The 23,577-nt window shown below is 44.9% G+C and overlaps 2 protein-coding genes and 1 non-coding gene across 6 annotated transcripts in view; 2 read left to right on the forward strand and 1 right to left on the reverse strand.

Moving 5' to 3' along the window:
• AAGAB (alpha and gamma adaptin binding protein) overlaps window positions 1–6,497 on the reverse strand; it is a 38,427-nt gene extending 31,930 nt beyond the window's left edge. The window contains exon 1 of the mRNA XM_038766820.1: window positions 6,411–6,497. Coding sequence (XP_038622748.1) covers window positions 6,411–6,483 — 73 coding nt within the window. The 5' untranslated portion in view covers window positions 6,484–6,497. The remainder of the gene's footprint in view (window positions 1–6,410) is intronic.
• The window catches only part of IQCH (IQ motif containing H), a 164,092-nt gene continuing 142,354 nt past the window's right edge, over window positions 1,840–23,577 (forward strand). For 3 of the 4 annotated variants that reach the window (XR_005456323.1, XR_005456324.1, XM_038766816.1), the window contains exons 1-4: window positions 6,717–6,783; window positions 17,902–18,024; window positions 19,333–19,430; window positions 22,583–22,700. Coding sequence is in view for 2 of the 4 variants with exons in the window: in XM_038766816.1 (XP_038622744.1) it covers window positions 6,733–6,783; window positions 17,902–18,024; window positions 19,333–19,430; window positions 22,583–22,700 (390 nt within the window). In the remaining 2 variants the exon portion in view is untranslated. Of the gene's footprint in view, window positions 1,995–6,716; window positions 6,784–17,901; window positions 18,062–19,332; window positions 19,431–22,582; window positions 22,701–23,577 lie in introns of those variants that run through there. The other variant, XM_038766817.1, reaches the window with a different exon arrangement.
• LOC119946292 lies at window positions 21,350–21,487 on the forward strand. Its single transcript, XR_005456398.1, has one exon. It is a non-coding gene; the product is annotated as a small nucleolar RNA SNORA7 (small nucleolar RNA).

Raw genomic sequence — 23,577 nt, forward strand, 5'->3', positions numbered from 1 at the left:
AGGATCACCCAGAAAAAGACAAATTAATCAATGGCATTTTTTGAATGCTTACTGTGGGCAGAGCATTGTACTAAGCAGGTGAACTCTGGCAGCCTATTAGTGCAAAAAAAAAAAATTTGCAAATTTGATGCACATTTGCCATTTCAGCTTGCATTTTAACTTCTTTAAAAATAAAAGTGTTATTTCAAATTAGAAGGCGGGCAACAAATGTGGAAAAACAGCTTTTGGGTCTTATCAGGTGTTACAGTGTAAGCTTTTTCTCTGAAGCACTCACACTTTACAGATGCAGTCTCACTGTCAACACAGACATCTTCCAACAGAAGAACAGCCCTACTGTAAAAAATGGTTTCAATTATCTAACTCTTTCTGAAGAGACTAGTTGGGTGCCAAGAACCACACCACTTTCCTTCTCCTCAACGTGGACGGGTCTCTGGCTTTGCGGGGAAAGTTCAGTCCAAAATAGGACACATATTAACGGAACCTAAAGCACTATAAAGACCTTTTCAGAGTTTCATAACTGTACTTAACTTACGTCAATCTGGCTTCCTGTATATGTAATTATTAGCGATGTGTTTGCAGTATCTACAGACACCGGCTGTAGATTGTACTGTAGTACAATTACAGTGTTCATCTGCCGGTTATTATTCTTGCCGGACATATTTAGAGCGGCTCTAAAACTTTAGAACTCTTTTCTTTCAAGATTACGTATGTGATTGTGTTATTTATTGAGTGCCACTGTTTGTTGAGGCAGGATACGAGACAAGGCAATAGCAAATGGTATAAACCAAAATGACCACAAAATACTTTCTGGATTTTTTTTTTTTTTTTTGCCTTTTGCTACTCAAACACAAGCAGTGTGTAATGGTACTGAAATGAATGTATGTGTCTAGACAAAGCTCAGAGTCTTCCAAGATGATATTCGAGTTTGGATTTATGCGATATGGTGTGATATACAAAAGCGCCCTGTGGTTATGTCTCCCATTTCACCCCAAACCAAAGAACAAAGAGAAACACAGACATTTTAAACTGACCATCTTAATGAGTGCAGTGCAACAAATGCTAAGTGCTATATACTCCTCCCCAAACTATGAGTGCCCTGTTTCTCCAAACCACCCTGGACATACATTTTTTTTTTGTCTGTTTTACATAAAGGCCCCCAACTCCTGCTGATAGGCAGCAAAAAAATACAACTGAAAACCCTTGCAGAAAGACACTACAGTAGCAGTTGGAGGCAGAGTGCATTTGCAAAAAGGCATTTTTCCTCTGAATGAATAACTACCATCTTTAGGGTTTCATTTTGCCCCTCCTTGACTTCAAGGAAGTTTGGTGGTTTGACATCCAAAGATTTTCGGAACATCAACTGACGCATTCGGTGACCACAACTGTTTTGCAGGCCTGACTGGCCGGTTCTTTCATCTTTTGAAGGAAGTACAGAAAAGATCCTTAAATACACATGCTGGTTGGGGCAGGGCCATCCCATAACAAAATAAGCCGCTTTAACTGGAAAAAGGGATTCTGAATTCCGAAGGGAAATGGAAAAACCCAGCTAGGGCCTTCCTGAGCAAAAGCAGGGAAACTGCAAGTCCTGGTGAGCCCACCACAAGCTGCCTTATTCGTGACTGTTTGTGATCCCGTGAACAAGGAAGAGAGTGGCGAAGGCAGTGATGTGCTCTACCTGAGACAGGTGATCGTTGGCCTGTGGGGGAGGAGCATAGAGGGAGGCCTGGCCTTCTCTCCCTGTTCTACCTGGTAATGGGCCTGGGCCAATCACTGACTGCCAGGTAAAGCCACAGCTGCCATGCCTACAGCAGATAAAAGGTGGTTGCTCTGAATTGGGAGGAACCATGCGTGGGAGAAGCAGGTGGAGGAGAAGCATTTAGGAAGCAAGTATCTGGTGCAGAAGCAGCAGGAGAGCAGCACTCGGAAGCTGAAAGAAGAAGCTTTGGCAGAACGGGCTCCCTTGCCTAGCAGGCCAGTATTGGATCCTTGGTGGAGTAAGTGTGTGTGTACGGGTCACTCCCTTGCACATCAATCAAACTAAGTGTAAAACCTTTCTACAGTAATCTTGGTGGTATGGTCTGACTACTATGTGTCACTGAGGCTCCCCCAGTCCAGGAAGGTCCTGTTTGGTAAGAGTCGGGAGCTCGTGACAAGTCAGAAATACTGAAATAGTAATTGTGGTAATAATGATTGTGGTATTTAAGTGCCTACTATGTGCCAGGCACTGTACTAAGCACTGGGCTGGATACAAGCAGGTTGGATGCAGTTCCTGTCCCACATGGGGCTCACAGTCTCAATCTCCATTTTACAGATGAGGTAACTGATGTACCAAGAAATGAAGTAACTTGCCCAGGATCACATGGCAAACAAGCCAGGATTAGAACCCATGACCTTCTGACTCTCAGATCCATGCTCTATCCACAACACCAGGATGCTTTTTGTGAGATCTGGTTCCTGTTTTGTGGCCTCTCTGAACCTCATTTAATCTTCTACCTATAAAACGAGGGTACCCTCTTTAATAAACGTCCTCGAATCCTTGGCCTCCTCTTCGCAGATAGCTCCCAAATCAATCTCATCAGCTCCATGAAATTTCCCATTTCCTCTTCCTCCAGGACATCTCTGTGTGGGTGTCCTGCTGGCATCTCAAGCTCAACATGTCCAAAACTGAACACCTCATCTCCCCTCCCAAGCCCTCTCCTTGCTCTAACTTCCCCAGCACTACAGAAACCACCACCATCTACCTCATCCCACAACCCTACAGCCTTGGCATTAGGAAGCAACATGGTGTAGTGGATAGAGCACAGGCCTGGGAGTGAGAAGGTCATGGGTTCTAATCTGGATTCCACCATTTGTCTGCTGTGTGACCTTACACAAGTCACTTTATTTCTCCAGGCCTCAGTTGTCTCATCTGTAAAATGGGGATTGAGACTGTGAGCCCCACATGAGCCAGGGATTGTGTCTAACCCGATTTGCTTGCATCTACCCCAGCGCTTAGTACAGTGCCTGGCACGAAGTAAGTGCTTAACAAATACTGGGAAAGTACAATGCAACAGAGTTGATAGATGAGATCCCTTCCCACAGTGGATCCTGTCTGCAGTGAGCCAGTTGATCGCACTTTTGTTGAGTGTGTACTGTTTGGAGAGCACTGAATTAAGTATTTGGGGCTGGGGGTGGGGGAGGGAGGGGTGTACAACAGAACAATAAGAGACACAGTCCCTGCCCAAACGATTTTACAGTCTCATCTCTCCCCACTCCACACTTCCCTCTTCTGCTCTTCCACCCAGATCATTTTCTAAACATCATTTTGCATCACCCTCCCCACTCTTCAATTAATGGTATTTGAGGGTTTATTATGTGCACAGTACTGTAATAATAATGATGGTATTTGTTAAGTACTTACTATGTTCTACGCACTGGTGTATATACAAATGACTTGCCCAAGGTCACGCAGCAGACAAGTGGTGAAGCAGGGATTAGAACCCATGACCTTCTGATTCCCAGGCCTTTGCTCTATCCACTAGGCCATGCTGCTTCTGTGCTCCTATTGTATGTCAGGCGTTGGGATAGATACGAGTTACTCAGGTTGGACACAGTCCATGAACAACATGGGGCTCAGTCTTAATCCCCACTTTACAGATGAGGTAACTGAAGCACAGAGAAGTTGTGACTTGCCCAAGGTCACAGAGCAGACAAATGGCAGAAGTAACATTAGAACCCAGGCCCTTCTGACTCCCAGGCCCGGGTTTTATTAATAATAATGGCATTTGTTTAGCGCTTACTATGTGCCAAGCACTGTTCGAAGCGCTGGGGGGGGGGGGGGGGGATATAAGGTAATCAGGTTGTCCCATGTGGGGCTCACAGCCTTAATCCCCATTTTCCAGATGAGGTAACTGAGGCACAGAGAAGTGAAGTAACTTGTCCAAAGTCACATAGCTGACAAGTGGTGGAGCAGGGATTAGAACCCATGACCTCTGACTCCCAAGCCCAGGCTCTTTCCACTGAACCATGCTGCTGCTTTATCCACAACAGCACGTTCCTTCTAATCTGTGCCTGCTTATTTTTGTACTGTACTCTCCCCAGGGCTTAGTACAGTGCTCTACACACAGTAAGCATTCAATAAATACGGTTGAATGGATGAATCTGTATAATAGGGATAAAAAACATTCTCCTTTAAACTGTGCACCTCCTGGGAGACAGGAACTGGGCCCGAACTATTTATATTTTACCAATCCCAGTGCTTACCTCAGTGCTTAATACCACAGTTATCTCTAGGCCAAGATCCCCTCCTCCCGCATTTCCAAGGAATTGGGGCGCCACTAATGGGCGGGGTATCCAAACGGGATTTGGAGCAAATTAAACCAATGCTTGGCATATAGTAAGCGCTTAACAAATCCCACTATTATTATGATTATTACAGGCCCCATGGGAGCGGAAGAAATTAGGGTTGAGAAGGAGGACTGGCGCTTAGAACAGTGTTTGGCACATAGTAAGCGCTTAACAAATACCATTATTATTATTATTATTATCATAATTATTAGAAAGGAGGGTGGTGGGGAAGGGTGACCCCAGGGTCCGATGCAGGGGTAGGGAACGGGGCCATCGAGGCAAGATCCGGGGTGGGGAAGGGGCGGAGAACAGTGCTTGGCACATAGTAAGCGCTTAATATAATAATAATAACATAATAATAATAATTATTATTATTATTAGAAAGGAGGGTGGTGGGGAAGGGCGAACCCAGGGTCCGATGTGGGGGCAAGGAACAGGGCCATCGAGGCAAGGCCCGGGCCGGGGGGTGTACATATTTATTGTACATATTTATTCTATTTATTTTCTTTTGTTAATACGTTTTGTTGTCTGTCTCCCCATACTAGTCTGTGAGCCCACTGTTGGGGAGGGACCGTCTCTATATGTTGCCAACTTGTACTTCCCAAGCGCTTAGTACAGTGCTCTGCACACAGTAAGTGCTCAATACGATTGAATGAATGAATGAAGGGGCGGAGAACAGTTTCCGGCGCTTAGATAAGCGCTTAATATAATAATAATTATTGTATAATATTATTATGTAATAATAATTAGAAAGGAGGGTGGTGGGGAAGGGCGACCCCAGGGTCCGATGTGGGGGCAGGGAACAGGGCCATCGAGGCAAGGCCCGGGCCTGGGGGTGGGGAAGGGGCGGAGAGCATTGCCCGGCGCAAATAACAGTGCTTGGCACATAGTAAGCGCTTAATATAATAATAATAATATATTGTAATTATTATATCATAATTACTATATTATAATGAAATAATGATAATTATCATTATTATAGGGATGGTGGTGGGGAAGGGCGACCTCAGGGTCCGATGTGGGGGCAGGGAACAGGGTCATCGAGGCAAGGCCCGGGCCTGGGGGTGGGGAAGGGGCAGAGAACAGTGCCCGGCGCTTAGAACAGTGCTTGGCACATAGTAAGCGCTTAATATAATAACATTATATTGTAATTATTATATTATAATATAACAATATTATATTATAATTTTTATATTATAATATAATGGTAACGATAATTATTATTAGAAGGGAGGGTGGTGGGGAAGGGCGATCCCAGGGTCTGATGTGGGGGCAGGGAACAGGGTCATCGAGGCAAGGCCCTGGCCGGGGGGTGGGGAAGGGGTGGAGAACAGTGCCCGGCAATTAGAACAGCGCTTGGCACATAGTAAGCGCTTAATATAATAATATTATATTATAATTATTATATCATAATATAACAATATTACATTATAGTTATTATAATATAATAATGGTAATGATAATTATTATTAGAAGGGAGGGTGGTGGGGAAGGGCGACCCCGGGGTCCGATGTGGGGGCAGGGAACAGGGTCATCGAGGCAAGGGCCGGGGGGTGGGGAAGGGGTGGAGAACAGTGCCCGGCAATTAGAACAGTGCTTGGCACATAGTAAGCGCTTAATATAATAATATTATAATTATTATATTATAATATAACAGCATTATATTATAATATAATAATGGTAATAAGTATTACTATTAGAAGGGAGGGTGGTGGGGAAGGGCGACCCCAGGGTCCGATGTGGGGGCAGGGAACAGGGTCATCGAGGCAAGGCCCGGGCCGGGGGGTGGGGAAGGGGCGGAGAACAGTGCCCGGCGCTTAGAACAGTGCTTGGCACATAGTAAGCGCTTAATATAATATTATATTATAATTATTACATTATAATATAGCAATATTATATTATAATTATTATAGTATAATATAATAATGGTAATAAGTATTATTGTTAGAAGGGAGGGTGGTGGGGAAGGGCGACCCCAGGGTCCGATGTGGGGGCAGGGAACAGGGTCATGTGGGGAAGGGGCGGTGGGGCGGGTGGTTTTTTGTTTTGCTTTGTTTTTCCTTCAGGGCGGCTCCGCTACTCACGTTGGACCAGCCGGTCCCCGGCGAAGGCGGCGGCGCAGCTGGTGACCAGGGCGCAGGGGAGGCCGGCGGCCATGGCGGCCCTCCTCAGCCGGCCCCGCCGGCGGCCACTTCCGCCTTGGGCCGTACCACCCTCGCCGCTTCGCGGGGGGGAAGGCCGGGAGGCGCCGGCCCTGGAGAGCGCGGAGCGGAACGGCGGGGAGAGCGGTGTCCCCTCCCTCGGGGGCGCGGGGTGGGCCGGTCCGAGCAGCGCGTGGGGTTGCTGTGGGGACGGTGAGGCGTTCGGGGGCGCTGGGCCGCCGCCGCCGCCGCCGCGGCCCGGACCATGGCCGACGGCCCGGCCCGCCCCGACCCCATCGGAACCATCCTCGTGCAGGTGGGCGTCGGACTTCTGGGGTCCCCCCTCAGCCCCCCAGTCCTCCCTCTCCCCTCCACCGCCTTAAGAGAAGCAGCGTGGCTCAGTGGAAAGAGCCCGGGCTTTGGAGTCAGAGGTCATGGGTTCAAATCCCGCCTCTGCCAGTTGTCAGCTGTGTGACTTTGGGCAAGTCACTTCACTTCTCTGTGCCCCAGTTACCTCATTTGTAAAATGGGGATGAAGACTCTGAGCCCCCCGTGGGACAACCTGATCACCTTGTAACCTGCCCAGCGCTTAGAACAGTGCTTTGCACATAGTAAGCGCTTAATAAATGCCATTATTATTATTAAGGGAGCCGCAAGGATCACGCATTCCTCGTTATTGAGCGCTTACTACTACTAATAATAATAATGGCGTTTATTAAGCGCTTACTATGTGCAAAGCATTGTTCTAAGCTCTGGGAAGGTTACAAGGCAATCAGGTTGTCCCTCTTGGGGCTCACAGTCTTAATCCCCATTTTACAGATGAGGTAACTGAGGCACAGAGAAGTTAAGTGACTTGCCCAAAGTCACACAGCTGACAATTGACGGAGCTGGGCTTTGAACCCATGACCTCTGACTCCAAAGCTCGGGCTCTTTCCACTGAGCCACGCCGCTTCTCCACTATTACTAGTACTTGGGGAGTCCCACTTGGGGCTCACAGTCTTGATTCCCATTTTACAGATAACTGAGGCATAGAGAATAATAATAATGATGGAATGTTAAGCGCTTATTATGTGCCAAGCATTATTCTAAGCAGTGGGATAGATACAAGGTTATCAGGTTGTCCCACTTGGGGCCCACAGTCTTCATCCCGATTTTATAGATGAGATAACTGAGGCATAGAGAATAATGATAATGATGGTATTTAAGTGCTTACTATGTGCCAAGCACTATTCTAAGTGGTGGGATAGATACAAGGTTATCAGGTTGTCCCACTTGGGGCTCACAGTCTTCATACGCAGTTTACAGATGAGATAACTGAGGCACAAAGAATAATAATAATGATATTTGTTAAGTGCTTACTATGTGCCAAGCACTGTTCTAAGCACTGGGGTCGATACAAGGTAATCAGGTTGTCCCACGTGGGGCTCGCAGTCCTAATCCCCATTTTACAGATAAGGTCACTGAGGCACAGAGAAGTTAAATGACTTGCCCAAAGTCAAACAGCTGACAAGTGGTAGAGCTGGGATTAGAACCCATGACCTCTTACTCCAAAGCCTGGGCTCTTTCCACTGAGCCACGCTGCTTCTCTACTACTACTACTACTACTACTAAAAATAATCATGGTATATAAGTGCTTACTATGTGCCAAGCACTACCACTATTAATGATGATGATGATGATAATAATAATAATTGTGGTATTTAAGTGCTTACTATGTGCCAAGCACCACTACTACTAATGATGATGATGAAAAAATAATAATTGTGGTATTTGTTAAGCACCTACTATGTGCCAAGCACTGTTCCAAGCACTGAGGTAGATACAGAATAATCAGGTTGTCCTACATGGGGCTCGCAGTCTTAATCCCAATTTTACAGGTGAGGTAACTGAGGTACAGAGAAGTGAAGTGATTCGCCCAAAGACACCCAGCTAAGTGGTGGAGTCAGGATTAGAACCCATGACCTCTGGCTCCCAAGCCCGGGCTCTTTCCACTAAGCACAACTGTGGTATTTGTTAAGTGCTTACTATGTGCCAAGCACTATTTTAAGTACTGGGGTAGATAGAAGGTAATTATGTTGTCCCACGTGGGGCTCACAGTTTTCATCCCCATTTTACAGATGTGGGAACTGAGGCACAGAGAAGTTAAGTGCCTTGCCCAAGATCACACAGCAGACAAGTGGCAGAGCCAGGATTAGAACCCATGTGCCCTGGCTCCCAAGCTCATGCTCTTTCCACTAAGCCTTGTGGTATTTATGAAGCACTTAGTATGGGCCAGGCACTTTATTAAGTGCTGGGGTGGATACAAGCAAATGGACTCATACCCGGCCCCTGACCCATGAGGGGCTCACAGTCTCAATCCCTGTTATACAGATGAGGGAACTGAGGCCCAGAGAAGTGAAGTGACTTCCCCATGGTCATACCGCAGATGTATCAGAGGGGGGATTAGAACCCATGATCTTCTGACTGCCAGGCCTGTGTTCTATCCACTACATCATGCTGCTTATTGTATGCAGAGCACTGTACTAAACGTACTAAAAGAACAAATAGAATTAAAGCTATATGCACATCATTAACAAAATAGAAAAGTAAATATGTACAAGTAAAATAGAGTAATAAATCTGTAAAAATATATATACAAGTGCTGTGGGGCAGGTAAGGAGGTAGGGCGGGGGGGATGGGGAGGAGGAGAGGAAAAAGGGGGCTCAGTCTAGGAAGGCCTCCTGGAGGAGGTGAGCTCTCAGTAGGGCTATGAAGGGAGGAAGAGAGCTAGTTTGGTGGATGCGTGAGGGGAGGGCATTCCAGGCCAGGGGAAGGATGTGGGCTGGGGGACGACGGCAGGACAGGTGAGAATGAGGTACAGTGAGGAGGTTAGTGGCAGAGGATTGGAGGGTGCGGGATGGGCTGTAGAAGGAGAGAAGGGAGGTGAGGTAGGAGGGGGCGAGTAAGCACTTAATAAATGCCATCATCATTATTATTCATGTTTGACACATAGTAATCACGAACAAATGCCATAAAAAGCAAAAAACCAAAACCGCTCCTTTCCTTTCCTAGTCTCTATAAGCGTCGTATTTCTTAGAACTCCTTCCTTTCTAGTAGGACAGAGGACATGACAAAGGTCAGAGGTGATTTCAGCTCACTGTGGGCGGGGCAGGTGTCTCCCAACCCTGTTATATCAAACTCTCCCAAGCACATAGTACAGAGCTCGGTACCTAGTAAGCGTTCAGTGAATACTCTCGATCAATAGATTGACTGGGAGAGCGGATGTCATTCTGTAAAATAAGGGCAATTGGTACTGTCTTTATCCCACATATGGGACCAGCAGCAGAATAAACACGGCCCAGCTTGAGAGAGAAATCAGCAGGAGAGCCACACTAGAAATTGAGGCATCAGTTTCCTAGGCCATTGTTGCTCCCCCATTTTACAGATGAGGTAACTGAGGCACAGAGAAGTTAAGTGGCTTGCCCAAGGTCACACAGCTGACAAGTGGCAGAGCCAGGATTCGAGCCCATGACCTCTGACTCTCAAGCCCGCGCTCTTTCCACTGAGCCATGCTGCTTCCAATATATAGCATGATATATGCTATATCATATATCATGGTATTTAAGTGGTTACTGTGTGTCAAGCACTGTTCTAAGTGCTGGAGTAGATCCAAGTTAATCAGTCAATCATATTTGTTGAGTGCTTACTGTGTGCTATACTAAGCATTAGGGAGAGTACAATATAACGGCCACATTCCCTGCCTACAATGAGCTTACACGCTAGAGGAGGTTGGACACAGTCCCTTTCCCACCAGGGGCTCACAGTCTTAATCCCCATTTTCCAGATGGGGTAACCAAGGCACAGAGAAGCTAAGTGGTTTACCCATGCTCACACAGCAGACAAGCGCTGGAGTCGAGATTAGAACCCAGGTCTTGGGACTCTCTGGACCATGTTCTTTCCACTAGGCCACACTGCTTCTGTCATGTGTTTTGTCTTGACTAAGGTTTAGTGCCCAGGGTCTTGCTCAGAAAAGGAGGCAGTGGGGGAGTTTGGGAGATGAAGTGGATAAGCTGCTTCCAATCCATCAATCGGAGGTAGGTATTGAGCACTTACCATATACAGAACACTGCTGTATGTGCTCAGGAAAGTATAATAATAATAATGATGGTATTTGTTAAGCACCTTCTCTGTTCCAAGCACTTTTCTAAGCATTGAGGTAGATACTTGGTAATCAGGTTGTCCCATGTGGGGCTCCCAGTCTTCATCCCCATTTTACAGATGAGGTCACTGAGGCACAGAGAAGTTAAGTGACTTGCCCAAAGTCACACAGCTGACAAGTGGCGCAGCCACAATTAGAACCCAAGACCTCTGACTCCCAAGCCTGGGCTCCTTCCACTGAGCTAGGATGCTTCTCATGCAGTGCAATGGAGTTGGTAGACACGTTCCCTGGCCACCAGGAATTTCAATTTAGAGGGGGAGTTGGACATTAAAATGAATTATGGCTATAAAAATCAATGTCGTGGGGCTGAGGGTGGGGTGGATATCAAGTGCTTAAAGAATTCAGATTCTAAGTGCATAGGGAGAGGGACTAGGGGAAATGGGGCTTTGACAGGGAAGGCCTCTTGGAGGAGTTGGGATTTCAATAAGGCTTTGAGGGTGGCGGGAGCCGTGGTCTGTCATATGAAGAGGTTGGGAGTTCTGGGCCACCTGGAGGATGAGGACAAGGAATCAGTGGTGAGTAGATGAGATTGAGGAGAGTAGGTTGGAGTTAGAGGAGCAAAGCTGGGTTGTTCATTCACTCAATTGTATTTATTGAGCGCTTTCTGTGTGCAGAGCACTGTACTAAGCACTTGGGAAAGTACAATAAACAGTGACATTCCCTGCCAGTAAAGAGCTCACAGTCTAGAGTAGAGGAGACAGACATCAGTATAAATAAATGACAGATATGTACAAAAGTGCTTTGGAGCTGGGAGGGAGGAAGAGCAAAGAGAGCAAGTCAGAGCAAGGCACAAGGGAGTGGGAGATGCGGAAAAGTGGGGCTTAGTTTGGGAAGGCTTCTTGGAGGAGATGTAGTAGGAATCAGTGAGGTAAGACAAAAGGGGGTGAACTTATTGAGTGCCTTAAAGCCAAAGGTAAGAACTTTCTGTTTGATGCAGAAGTGGATGAGTAATGAATTGATGAGGAGTTGGGAGATGTAGACAGAGCAATTGTTTTTTTTTTTGTTTTTTGAAAAACGATCTGGGCATCAGGGTAAAGAGTGGAGTGGGGAGACAGGAGGCAGGGAGGTCAGCAAGGAGGCTGGTGCGTAATCAAGGCAGGAAAGGATAAAGTTCTGGGATTAACATGGCAGCAGTTTGGATGAAGAGGAAAGGGTGGATTTTTAAAGATATTGTGAAGGTGGAACTGACAGGATTTGATGACAGATTGAATGACTGAGGGCGGTGAGTCAAGGATAATGCCAAATTTACGGGCTTGTAGGCAATAGAGCTGGGTGCCTTTCACACGCAATGAAAGATTTTCCAAGACAACACAGTGTAGATGGAAACGAATTACTCAGACTTTGAATAAGAGGGTTTGTGTTGAGCCTCTGAGAACTGATTGGATTTTAGCTGCAGAGGTGGAAAATTTCAGCGTAAGATTTTAGCGTATAACTCAGGGGGCTGTTTTCTTGTGCAACTCTTGTCACATATCCTGAATGTTTATGAACACAATACTAGTACAAATGTTCATTCCCGACCTATCATTCTAAATGCAGGTGCTTCCTTAGATCTGGGTCTATGAAATCAATCCGTCAGTCAACTCTTTTTAGATAACACCTACCTTACTGAGTGTTTTAGAGCCCATGAGAGATTTTTGGTGACGTTTTTGTCTTTTTACGATTTTTTTCTTTCCAATTGTGTCTGTCACCAAACCCCTTCCAGCCTTATTCGTAGATAGCAAGACCCAGAGGGCCCTTGTATTTGTCTCCCAGGGATTAATACAGGGCTCTGCACACAAGAACTGCATACATACCATTAGAGTCGCTTTGTTTAGTCTTTTAAAAGCCAAACTTTCCAGATGCCCCACAAACACACAACAGACTACTTTCCCGGGAGACTTTTCTGCCTTCATTTCCCAGGCATTAACGCAAATCAAATCAACTCTTTTTAGGGTCCTTCAAAAATTGTCCTGAACCAAGGCAGGACTACAAGTGTTTGTCTCAGGCTGAATCCCTTTCTATCCCTGCTAGGAACATGACTTTCCTCTTCCTGAGAAAGGGACACTAGCTAATATGCCTCAACAAAACACCCCAGTGGCAGTGCAACTCAATATAGATATTCTCTGAATTTACCTTTTCCTTGTTCATTTCCCATTAAGAGGCCAGAAGCCCTCCTAACATAATTTTAAAATATGGATTTCCTTTAATGTACATTTTCTCACCGTTCCCAAGACTTGTTCTAGGGTATGGTGTTTGACTACCTTAGGAGTGCCCAGTTTTGGAGAAATCCTCCAACCTCATCCATGTCTGGCTGAGTGGACTCAGAAAAGAGGAGTCGTGTAATCCATCGATCATATTTTTTTGAGCGCTTACTGTGTGCGAAGTCAGGGATGTGGCCTGAAGGAAAAGGGACACATGACACCTCTTCCTCCTAATTTCTTTATTGTTGCTATTTGTTTCTGGTTTTTCTGAAGCGCTTTACTATGTGTCAAAAACTGTTTTAAGTGCGGGGGTAGGTACAAATCAATTAGGTCGGATACAGTCCCTGTCCCACAAGGGGCTCCCGCTCTAAGAAGGAGGGAGGACAGGTATCTCCGTTATACAGGTGAGGAAACTGAGAGAAGTGATGTGACTCACCCAAGGTCACTGAGCCAGCAATTAGCAGAGTCGGAATTAGAACCCAGGTCCTTCTGACTCCCTGACCTGGTCTGTCTCCACTAGGCTGCGCTGCCGCTCCAGGGTGAGGCTTGAATACTGGGGCCGTCCCAGTTTTCCAGTCAAGGAATTCGAAAGGCGGAATTGCAGAAAAAGAGGGGGAATTGGGGCTTGTCTAATTATCTTAAAGGGTTCATTCACTTGGCAGATTACAGCCTTTTCCTGATTAACCTGGTCTAACTTGATTTATTAACTTCCCTCAAGTTAGAGCTCCTAATGATCACAACATTTTCTCCCTCTCCCTCCTTCCCTCACTAGTCTCGGAAATATGTTAATGATGGGGCGTACTCTATATCATTCCCTACACTGTGGGTCAGAAATCAATCAATCAATTGTATTTATTGAGCACTTTCTGCATGTGGACACTGTATGAAGCACTTGGGAGAGTACAGTAGAACAAATGAAAAACACATTCTGTGAGTTTCATGTGGGCCGGGGATTGTGTCCAACCTGATTACTTTGTATCTACCCCAACACTTAGAACAGTGCTTGGCACATAGTAAATGCTTAACAAATACCATAATTATTGTTATTACAGTCTAGAGGGCTCTCCCTCTAGACATTAATATAAATAAATGAATTAGCTCGTGGGCAGGGAATTTCACTGCTTATTATTGTGTTGCACTTTCCCAATCGCTTAGTACAGTGCTCTGCACATAGTAAACTACTCAGTAAATACAACTGAGTGAATTGTGGCTATGGACATAAGTGGTGTGGGGCTGGGAGGGGTGATGAATAAAGGGGGCAAGTCAGGGCAGTGCAGGAGAGAGTGGAAAAACAGAAAAAGAGGGCTTGTTCAGGGAAGGGTAATGTGGGGGGAGAGTAATTATCTGTTAGACATGAAGAGGGAGAATGTCCCAGGCCAGAGACAAGACATCGTTGGCAGGCCGGTGATCAGGGTACAATGAGTAGGTTGGCATTAGAGGAACCAAGTGCGTGGGCTGGGAGAGTAGCAAGGTGAAGTAGGAGGGGGCAAGGTGCCTTAGTGCTTTAAAGCTGATGGTAAGGAGTTTGATGCAGAGGTGGATGGGCAACCACTGGAGGTTCTTGAGAAGTGGGGAAACACGGACTGAATGTTTTTGTAGGAAAATGATCCAGGCAGTAGAGTGAAGTATAGACTGGAGTGGGGAGAGACAGGAGGCAGGAAGGTCAGCCAGGAGGCCCATACAATAATCAAGGCAGGATAGGATAAGTGCTTGGACTAACGTGGTAGCAGCTTGGATGGAGAGGAAAGGACGGATTTAACGATGCTGCAGCATTTGAACCAGCAGGATTTAATGATAGGTTGAATATGTGGGTTAATGAAGAGAGGAATCAAGGATAATGCCAAAGTTATGGGCTTATGAGACAGGAAGGATGGTGGTGCTGTCTGCATTGATGGGAAATTCAGGGGATGGACAAGGTTTGGGTGGAAAGATAAGGAGTTCTGTTTTGGACAAGTTAAGTTTGAGTTGATGGCAAGATATTCCAAGTAGAGATGTCTTGAAGGCAGGAGGAAATGTGAGGCTGCAGAGAGGGAGGAGATCAGGGCTGGAGGTGGAGAATCAACTGGATAGTGGTGGTATTTGAACCCATGGGAGTGAATGAGTTATCTAAGAGAGTGGGTCTAGGTGGAGAATAGAAAGGGACCCAGAACTGAACCTTGAGGATCCCCACAGTTAGGGGGTGGGAGGCAGAGGAGGAGCTTAAGCCCCTTCCCAGCCCCACAGCACTTATGTCCATATTTGTAGATTTCTAGACTGTGAGCCCACTGTTGGGTAGAGAACATCTCTATATGTTGCCAACTTGTACTTCCCAAGTGCTTAGTACAGCGCTCTGCACACAGTAAGTGCTCAATAAATTTGATTGATTGATTTGTAATTTATTTATATTTGTGTCCATTTCCCTCTCTAGACTGTAAGCTCGTCATGGACAGGGAAGGTGTCTTTTATTATTTTATTGTACTCTCCCAAGCACTTAGTAGAGTGGTCTGCGAACAGTAAGCACCCAATAAATATGATTTATTGATTCATATCAATGTCGGTCTACCCCCCCCACCCCCCCCAGACTGTAAACTCCTTGTGGGCAGGGAACCAGTCCACCAACTCTGGTATATTGTACTCTCCCAAGTGCTTAGTACAGTGCTCTGTACACAGTAAGTGCTTAATAAATACAATTGATTGAATGAATACTCTGCACACAGTAAGCACTCAATAAATATGATTGTTAAGGTGTTAGAAGGAACAAGAAAGATGCGGGGGCATGAAAGAAATGACTTCATCCACAGATTAAAGGAATGCAATGTGTATGGCTGGGGATGCAGTGATTTGTAAAACTAAAGGAGAATCAGCAAATATCTGAAAAGAACACGGTCAGAATTTTAGTAATTAACATCATTAAAGGGGGTACTAAAAATATAACTCTGGACTCACTATGATCAAGGCCTCGTTAAAGCTTTCCAAAAGTTGGTTTAATGCAGATGGTACTGCAGAAACAAACAGGTCCCAACAGGCAAAACAAGAACCCATCCATAGTGGCTTTGTCTCATATCCGCAAGTTCCAGTTTGCGAGCTGAAGGTAACTACGTGCGGATTTTGAATGCCAACCTATTGCCCAGCACGAATGACCAACTGGGTCTGGAAGGGGGTGATGCCCAAAGGTGAAAAGATGCGAATTCACATCTTCTGAATACTTGGCTCATTAGGTGTGCTAGATTGTAATCAATAACACAGACTAGATTAATATGAGAGGCCAGTAATTACTATTAGCTAAAAGGTAATGGTTTCAAAATGCCTGTAGCCACCCAGCCTGCAGGTTGCTCTTGGAGTGGCGATCTCAGAGACAGGTGTTGGGTTTGCAAATTTGCATAATACAATGTTTTTCCTGTGGCATCAGCCCATATAATAATTGGGCCATCTGTATTTATCCGGTAGAAGTTGGGTTTCTCATGTAAATGGGCAGAATCTTTTGATGGCGAGTAACCCAGGGTCCCTGGGGCTCTACCTGTTCCAAAGAAGATACAAATGGAAAGAAGAGCAGAGACCCGAAAGTCAGAAGGACCTGGGTTCATTCATTCATTCATTCAATTGTATTTATTGAGCTTTTACTGTGTGCAGAGCACTGTACTAAGTGCTTGGAAAGTACTGTTTGGCACAGATGGAGACAATCCCTACCTAACAATGGGCTCACAGTCTAGAAGCAGGGAGACAGACAACAAAACAAGTAGACAGGCATTCCTGGCTCCACCACTTGTCTGCTGTGTGACCTTGGGCAAGTCACTTCATGTCTCTATAACTGTTACCTCATCTGTAAAATGGGGATTAAGATTGTGAACCCCATGTGGGACAGGGACTGTGTCCAACCTGATTAGCTTGTATCTACCCCAGTGCTTAGTACAGTGCCTGGCACATAGTGCTTTACAAATGACCTTAAAAACAACAAAAAAGAAGGTATATTTTGCCTTCCTTCATGGATCATTTTCCCTTCTGAGTCTTCAAACACAAGGACACTGAATATTTAACGGAAGACATGGGGTCTGCCGAGTAGTAAGCGGGGAAAAATGTAGCGAGTAAAGGAGAGCCATGGCTAGGAAAGTAGGTTTAAGGCAGTCTTTCTAAAAGTGCTGCTCATTCCAAAAATCATTTTACAGGGACTGTCTGTCTCCACCTCACTTTCCTCTTTAATATATTATTTGCTCACTCCCCAACCAATTCAAGAACTTCTCATCTGATTGCAGCCAGTTATTTAATAATAATGATAATAATAGTGATATTTATTAAGTGCTCACTATGTGCCCAGCACTGTTCTAAGGAGTTGGACACTGTCCTTGTTCCACATGGGGCTCACAGTCTCAATCCCCATTTTACAGATGAGGTAATTGAGGCACAGAGAAGTGAAATGACTCACCCAAGGTCACATAGTGGACATGTGGCAGAGTTGGGATTAGAACCCACGTCCTTTGACTCCCAGGCCAGGACCTTTTCCACTAATCCCAAATTGGAGGTTAATTATTCTGAGGAGCAGTATGGCCTTGGGGAAAGAGCACAAGTTTGGGAACTGGTTCTAATCCCAGCCTATGTGCCTGGTGAATAGTAAGGTGCATAAGAAATACCATAATTATTGCTATTACTATTATTTTATTAGTGAGAGAAGAGAGTGGATATAGCAGAAGGAGAAAGAGTTGAATGAATAATTTAAAAACAATGAGTTTTTTTTATATAGTTTTTATTAAGTGCTTTCTATGTGCCAGGCACTGAATTAAGCACTGGGGTAGATACAAACTAATCAGGTTGGACACTGCCCATGTCCCATATGGGGCTCATAGCCTTAATCCCCATTTTACAGATGAGAAAACTGAGGCACAGAAAAATTAAGTGACTTGTGCAAGTTCTCACAGCAGGTAAGTGGTGGACCTGGGACTAGAACCCAGGTCCTCTGACTCCCAGGCCTATGCTCTTTCTACTAGCTGGCTTGAAGAAATGCTTTTCACATGGGAATAAATCTTTTCTAATTTGAGTAAATGCCATTTTTTTCCAATATTTGAAACACTGTCTGTGCCCCTAGGTTCAAGAAGACCTTCACCAACTTAAAGAGAAATTAACTCGTACCCCAGTTAGAGAAAATGGAGAGCATCTGGACATTCAAACTCTGGAAACAGCCATTAAAAGAACTGAATTGGGATTAAAAGTATGTAGAATTGCATTGGAGGAGAATGCCAAAAAGGGTAACAGTCTTTCAAAAAGGAAAATGCTGTTTTTTTGTGTGTGAGTGGTACAGAATTTTACAATAGAAATGCAGATAGAAGGTGACTTCACAGTGAAGAAAAATGATCAATCCCCTCACTAATATAATTGGCTGATGAATCAAGGAGGCTCTGGCAAAATGGGCCTCCTGATTTTTTTAGAAAAGTATCCTCTTTATGTATGGCCCTTATTTCCTTCATGTCTGACCCTCCTCCTAGCTGGTAATCCTCTATTGTATCTGCTAAACCATATAATTTTTTTATGATATTAGTGGCACACTTATTATGTGCCAGGCACTGTACTAAGCTCTGGGGTAGGTATAAGCTGTTGAGGATTGGACACAGTCAGTGTCCCAAAAGGGGCTCACAGTCTTGATCCTTATTTTACAGATGAGGCAATTGAGGCACAGAGAAGTGAAATGACTTGCTGAAGGTCACACAACAAACAAATGGCAGAGCTGGCATTAGAATCCAGATTCTTCTGACTCTCAGTCCCGTGCTCTATCCATTAGGCACACTGCTTATTTTTTTTTCTCCCAAGTAGCCAATAAGGACAGCGAAACTAAGGTCCAGATTATTGCTCAGGTATTTACTGAGAAAATAGACCGAAGAAATAGATGTCTCCATGCCTGTCTGCTTGTTTAGTAAATAAGAGACCTATAGAAATTCTTGTCTTTATTTAAATTCCATTTCTGGAGTGCAGTAAGATGCTTAAAATCTTGCCACCCAGGGTATTTATTGTTCTTTTTGGATCGTTCAAGTCATTTCATCTTGGACCTTAATAATCAGTGTATTTGTTTGTATCATTATTACATATCAAACACTGTTCTAAGGGTAATCAGATTGGATACAGTCCCTGTCCCATATTCATTCATTCAATCGTATGAGGTTCACAGTCCTAATCCCCATTTTACAAATGAGGTAACTGAGGAACAGAGAAGTTAAATGACTTGCCCAAGGGCCCAGAGTAGAGAAGTGGCAGAGGTGGGCTTAGAACTCAGGTCCTCTGACTGCCAGGCCCGTGCTCCATCCACTAAATGATCCTTCTCCATAGCCTTTTAAGACCGCCTCGTAATGATCACAGACATACACATTGTCTATTGTGTTTTATGCTGTTACGAGTCACTCAATAAATACGATTGAATGAACGAATGAATGAAAGATCCAGATTGTTAATGTAATGAAACCAAGCGATTTAGTTGAGGGTTTATTAGTTCCCCACAGTAACCTCAACTTTTGACTCTTATAAACAGATACACGTTGAGGAATATCTGAATGCCGTAAATCGCCAAGTGTTAACCATTCCTTCTTTGGATGAAAAGGCATCACATCCTCATCCACTTTCCAAATGGTGAGTAAAACTCTCATTTTAGGTCTCCGGCTAATATGAGGAATGTGTAAAACTAAGTTTTTCGCTGCAGGAGAGTTGACTATCAAAAGACAGATCTTGACGTTATTCCCCTGGTTCTCACGCCTTTGACTAGGAGTTTTGCCCAAGAAGCAGAGAACAAAATTGGCACCCTAATGTTTTTTCTGCCTTCAATTTTCTTTATGATATTTGTGAAGTGCTTATTATTTGCCAGGCACTGTACTAAGCCCTGGGGTAGATACAAGGTAATCTGGTTAGATAAAGTCCATGTCCCTCATGGGGTGTACAGTCGTAATCCCCATTTTAGAGATTAAGTAACTGAGAAGCCAAGTGATTTGCCCAAGGCCACACAGCAGACAAGTGGTGGAGCCAGGACTAGAACCCGTCCTTCTGACTCCCAGAGCAATGCCCTTTCCACAAGGCCACGCTGCTTCTCAATCCCTTGTTCAATCCCATGTTGCCATTGCTACAGTTTTTGACATTCTGATCTGAGGGACCCTCCCAGACTTTAAAATCCCTGTGGGCTGGGAATGTGTCACCTTTTTATGGTACGTGTTAAGCCCTTTCTATGTGCCAGGCACTGTTTTAAGCACTGACATAGATACAAGCTAATCAGGTTGGACACAGTCCCAGTTCCACATGGGGTTCACAATCTTAATCCCCATTTTACAGATGAGGTAACTGTATAGAGATGTGAAGTGACTTGCCCAAGGTCACACAGGAGACACATGGTGGAGCCAGAATTAGAATACAGGCCCTCTTACTCGCAGTCCCATGCTTGTTCCATTAGGCCATGCTGCTTCTCGAAGAGCTCTAGGTATATTCCCTCTCATCTTCACCACTGACCTGTGTTGAAGGTAGAGATTCCAGTTTTAGCTCTTTGGATGTTGTCTCCTTTGTAGCCATACTAGCTTGCAAGTACTTTACTCAGCTCCTCACAGTATCAGCACAGAATTTCATTAAGTACCACTGCCTGCTTATTGACATTAAAAGGGTACATAGCGTCTGGACCAGAACTGCACAGTAATTTTCATCCTGCTCTCCCACTGAGCAGGCATTTGAGCAAAAGCAAGAACAAAACCAAGCAAAGAGAATGGAAAGCAGTGTGTGGAGGGAACAGCTTTCTGCTCAATAGTGAATGTGGATGATTAATAATAATAATAATAATAATAATAATAATAATAATAGCATTTGTTAAGCACTTTGTGTCCGGCACTGTTATAAGCACTGGGGTGAATACAAGCAAGTTGAATTGGACACAGTCCTTGTCCCACGAGGGGCTCACAGTCTCAATCCCCATTTCACAGATGTGGTAACCGAGGCACAGAGAAGTGAAGGGGCTTGCCCAAGGTCACACAGCAGACAAATGGTGGAGCTGGGATTAGAACCCATGACCTTCTGACTCCCAGGCCTGTGATCTGTCCACTACGCCATGCTGCTATAAGTTATACCATGGGTGTTTCATATAGCTGATTCAGTTCTGTAGTGTTATAGTGGCAATCATCGAAGCAACATGGCCTAATGGATAAAAGCCTGGGCCTGGGAGCCAGAGGACTTGGCTTCTAGCCCTGCCTCTGCCACTTGCCTGCTGTGACCTTAGGCAAGTCATTTAGCTTCTCTGTGCCTCAGTTTCATACTGGGCACTGAGGCCCAGAGAAGTAGGGGATTACCTAAGGTCAGATAGCAGACGCGTGACAGTGGGGATTAGAACCCAGGTCCTTCTGACTCCATCCACTAGGCCACACTGCTTCTCTAGATAACAATGCCATTGTTATTTATCTACAGATAGTGAAGGTACAGAACCCCCTGCTTCTTGGGGGATGACAGTTCCTCTCCAGAGAGCCAATTCAAGCCTTGGAAAGATCCCAGGGCTTTACTCAAGAGAAGTAGCATAGTCTAGTCCCCTCTCAGGGTTACATCTGCAGAGTTTCCAGTCTTCTACCAGTCTCGGCTAAGGGAGGGAGAGTCAAGCAGAGGCCTACCCATTCCATTCCTAGCTTGGACAGTGGCTAGCGAGTGGAAGGCAATCTGCTACAAGTCAAAACTCACTAGTGCTGGGCAGCAGCGGCATGGGAGAGAATCGAGGTTGGAGACTCAAGTTGACTGCGTGGAAGGAGGCGATGGTAAACCACTTCCATATTTTTACCAAGAAAATTCTTGGTAACTCTATGGATACACTACCAGACTGATTGCAGATGGAGAGTGGGGCGTTCTGGGAGAGATGTGTCCGTGGTGTCTCTATGGGTCGGAAATGACTCAACGGCATAAGATAAGACAACCATAGTCTAGTGGATACAGCACAGTTTGGGAGCCAGAAGGGTCTGGGTTCTAATCCACTTGTCTGCTGTATGACCTCAGGCAAGTCGCTTCACTTCTCTGGGCCTCTAGTACTTCATCTGGAAAATGTGGGACCCAAGCTGTGTCCAACCTAATTAGCTTGTGCCTACCCCCAGCACTTAGTACAGTGCCTGGTGCATAGTAAGCACTTAACAAATGCCATTTAAAAAAAAGGCCCCACAAGATTCCTGCCTCAGAGAGCAGAAAAATGGTATGACATTGAATTGAAAATAATCTAAGCAACGAATGGGCAAACGGTCAGGTCAGAGAGGGGAAAAGACCAGTGGAGTTGTCCTGCTAATTGCTCTCTTAGCTCTAGGCCAGTCCAACCCTGAAAATGAAAAAGAAAAAAGAAAATAAACAGAAGTGCCAAGTAATTTGATGGTAGAAACATTTATCTTAAATTAAGATCACCATTTGGAATAGACGTAACATCGGTCATTCTGAAATGCAGTTTTATTAGCATTATTTGTTTTTCGCTCGCCAGAAGTGTCACAGGCTAGGAGATCTGTCAGCTGCTTGTCATATAAATTCAACCATGTGATGGATCTTCCCTGTTCATACTAACTGGCTTTATTAGATTTAAATGGTATTGTCTGATTCATCAGAAGTTTGAGGGCATGGAAACCTGAGGATTGTCCACCCTTATGGCAAGCCCCTGGATGATTTTTCCTAAATAAGTGTTATCTTCACTAGGAAGTGTAATAAATGGGTTTAAAACAGAAACCTAAGAATCTTCTTTGGCAGAAAAAGAAAAAAGCACCATGTAATTTTTTCCATATTCTTTCCTAAATTAGGAAGCTTCCAAGTGATATTCCCAAGAAGTCACTAGTTTTCCCATTAGTGACGAGGGATAAAGCTCTGCTGGTCCCAGGAGGGAATAGATTCTTTCCCCACATCTCTCCAGGATCAAAGGTCAGTGATAAATTTTCCTTGTCTAAGATAGATAATATATGAAATTTTCAAGCCCACACCTGTGACTTGGCCAGAATAGTTTGGCTCCATTCAGGGCCCCACAGCCTTTCCTGAGAAGCAGCATGGTATAGTGGATAGAGCACAGGCCTGGCAATGGTCATGGCCATGGGTTCTAATCCCAGCCCTACCACTTGTCTGCTGGGTGACCTTGGGCAAGTCACTGCAATTCTCTGGGCCTCCGTTACCTCATCTGTAAAGTGGAGATTGAGACTGTGAGCCCCACATGGGACAGGAACTGGGTCCAACCTAATGGACACGTTATGGACTTAAGAATCATAATAATAATTGTGATATTTGATAAGCACTTACTATGTGCCAGGCACTGTACTAAGTGCTGGGGTGGATACAAGCAAATCAGGTTGGACACATTCCCTGTCCCTTGTGGGGTCACAATCTTAATCCCCATTTTACAGATGAGGTAACTGAGGCACAGAGAAGTGAAATGACTTGTCCAAGTAACCTAATTTGCTTGTATCCGCCCAGCACTTGGCACATAGTACAGTGCTATTAAATGCCCTAAAGTGATACTGTATTGAAATCTCTTGGTAGAATGAAATAGCTTGCCAGAGTGCTTATTATCGTAGATGCATTGCCAAGGTTGGCACATGGCAAGTAGTAATTTAAGTACAGTGCTTGGCACATAGTAAGCGCTTAACAAATACCACAATTATTATTATTATTCATCCCTCCCTCAGCCATACAGCGCTTATATCTGTATCTGTCATTTGTTTATTTCTATTAATGTCTGTTGCCCCCTCTAGACTGTAAGCTCGTTGTGGGCAAGGAATGTGTTTATCAACTGTTACACCATACTCTC

This window comes from Tachyglossus aculeatus, chromosome 26, assembly GCF_015852505.1.
Source record: "Tachyglossus aculeatus isolate mTacAcu1 chromosome 26, mTacAcu1.pri, whole genome shotgun sequence".
Taxonomy (NCBI): domain Eukaryota; kingdom Metazoa; phylum Chordata; class Mammalia; order Monotremata; family Tachyglossidae; genus Tachyglossus; species Tachyglossus aculeatus.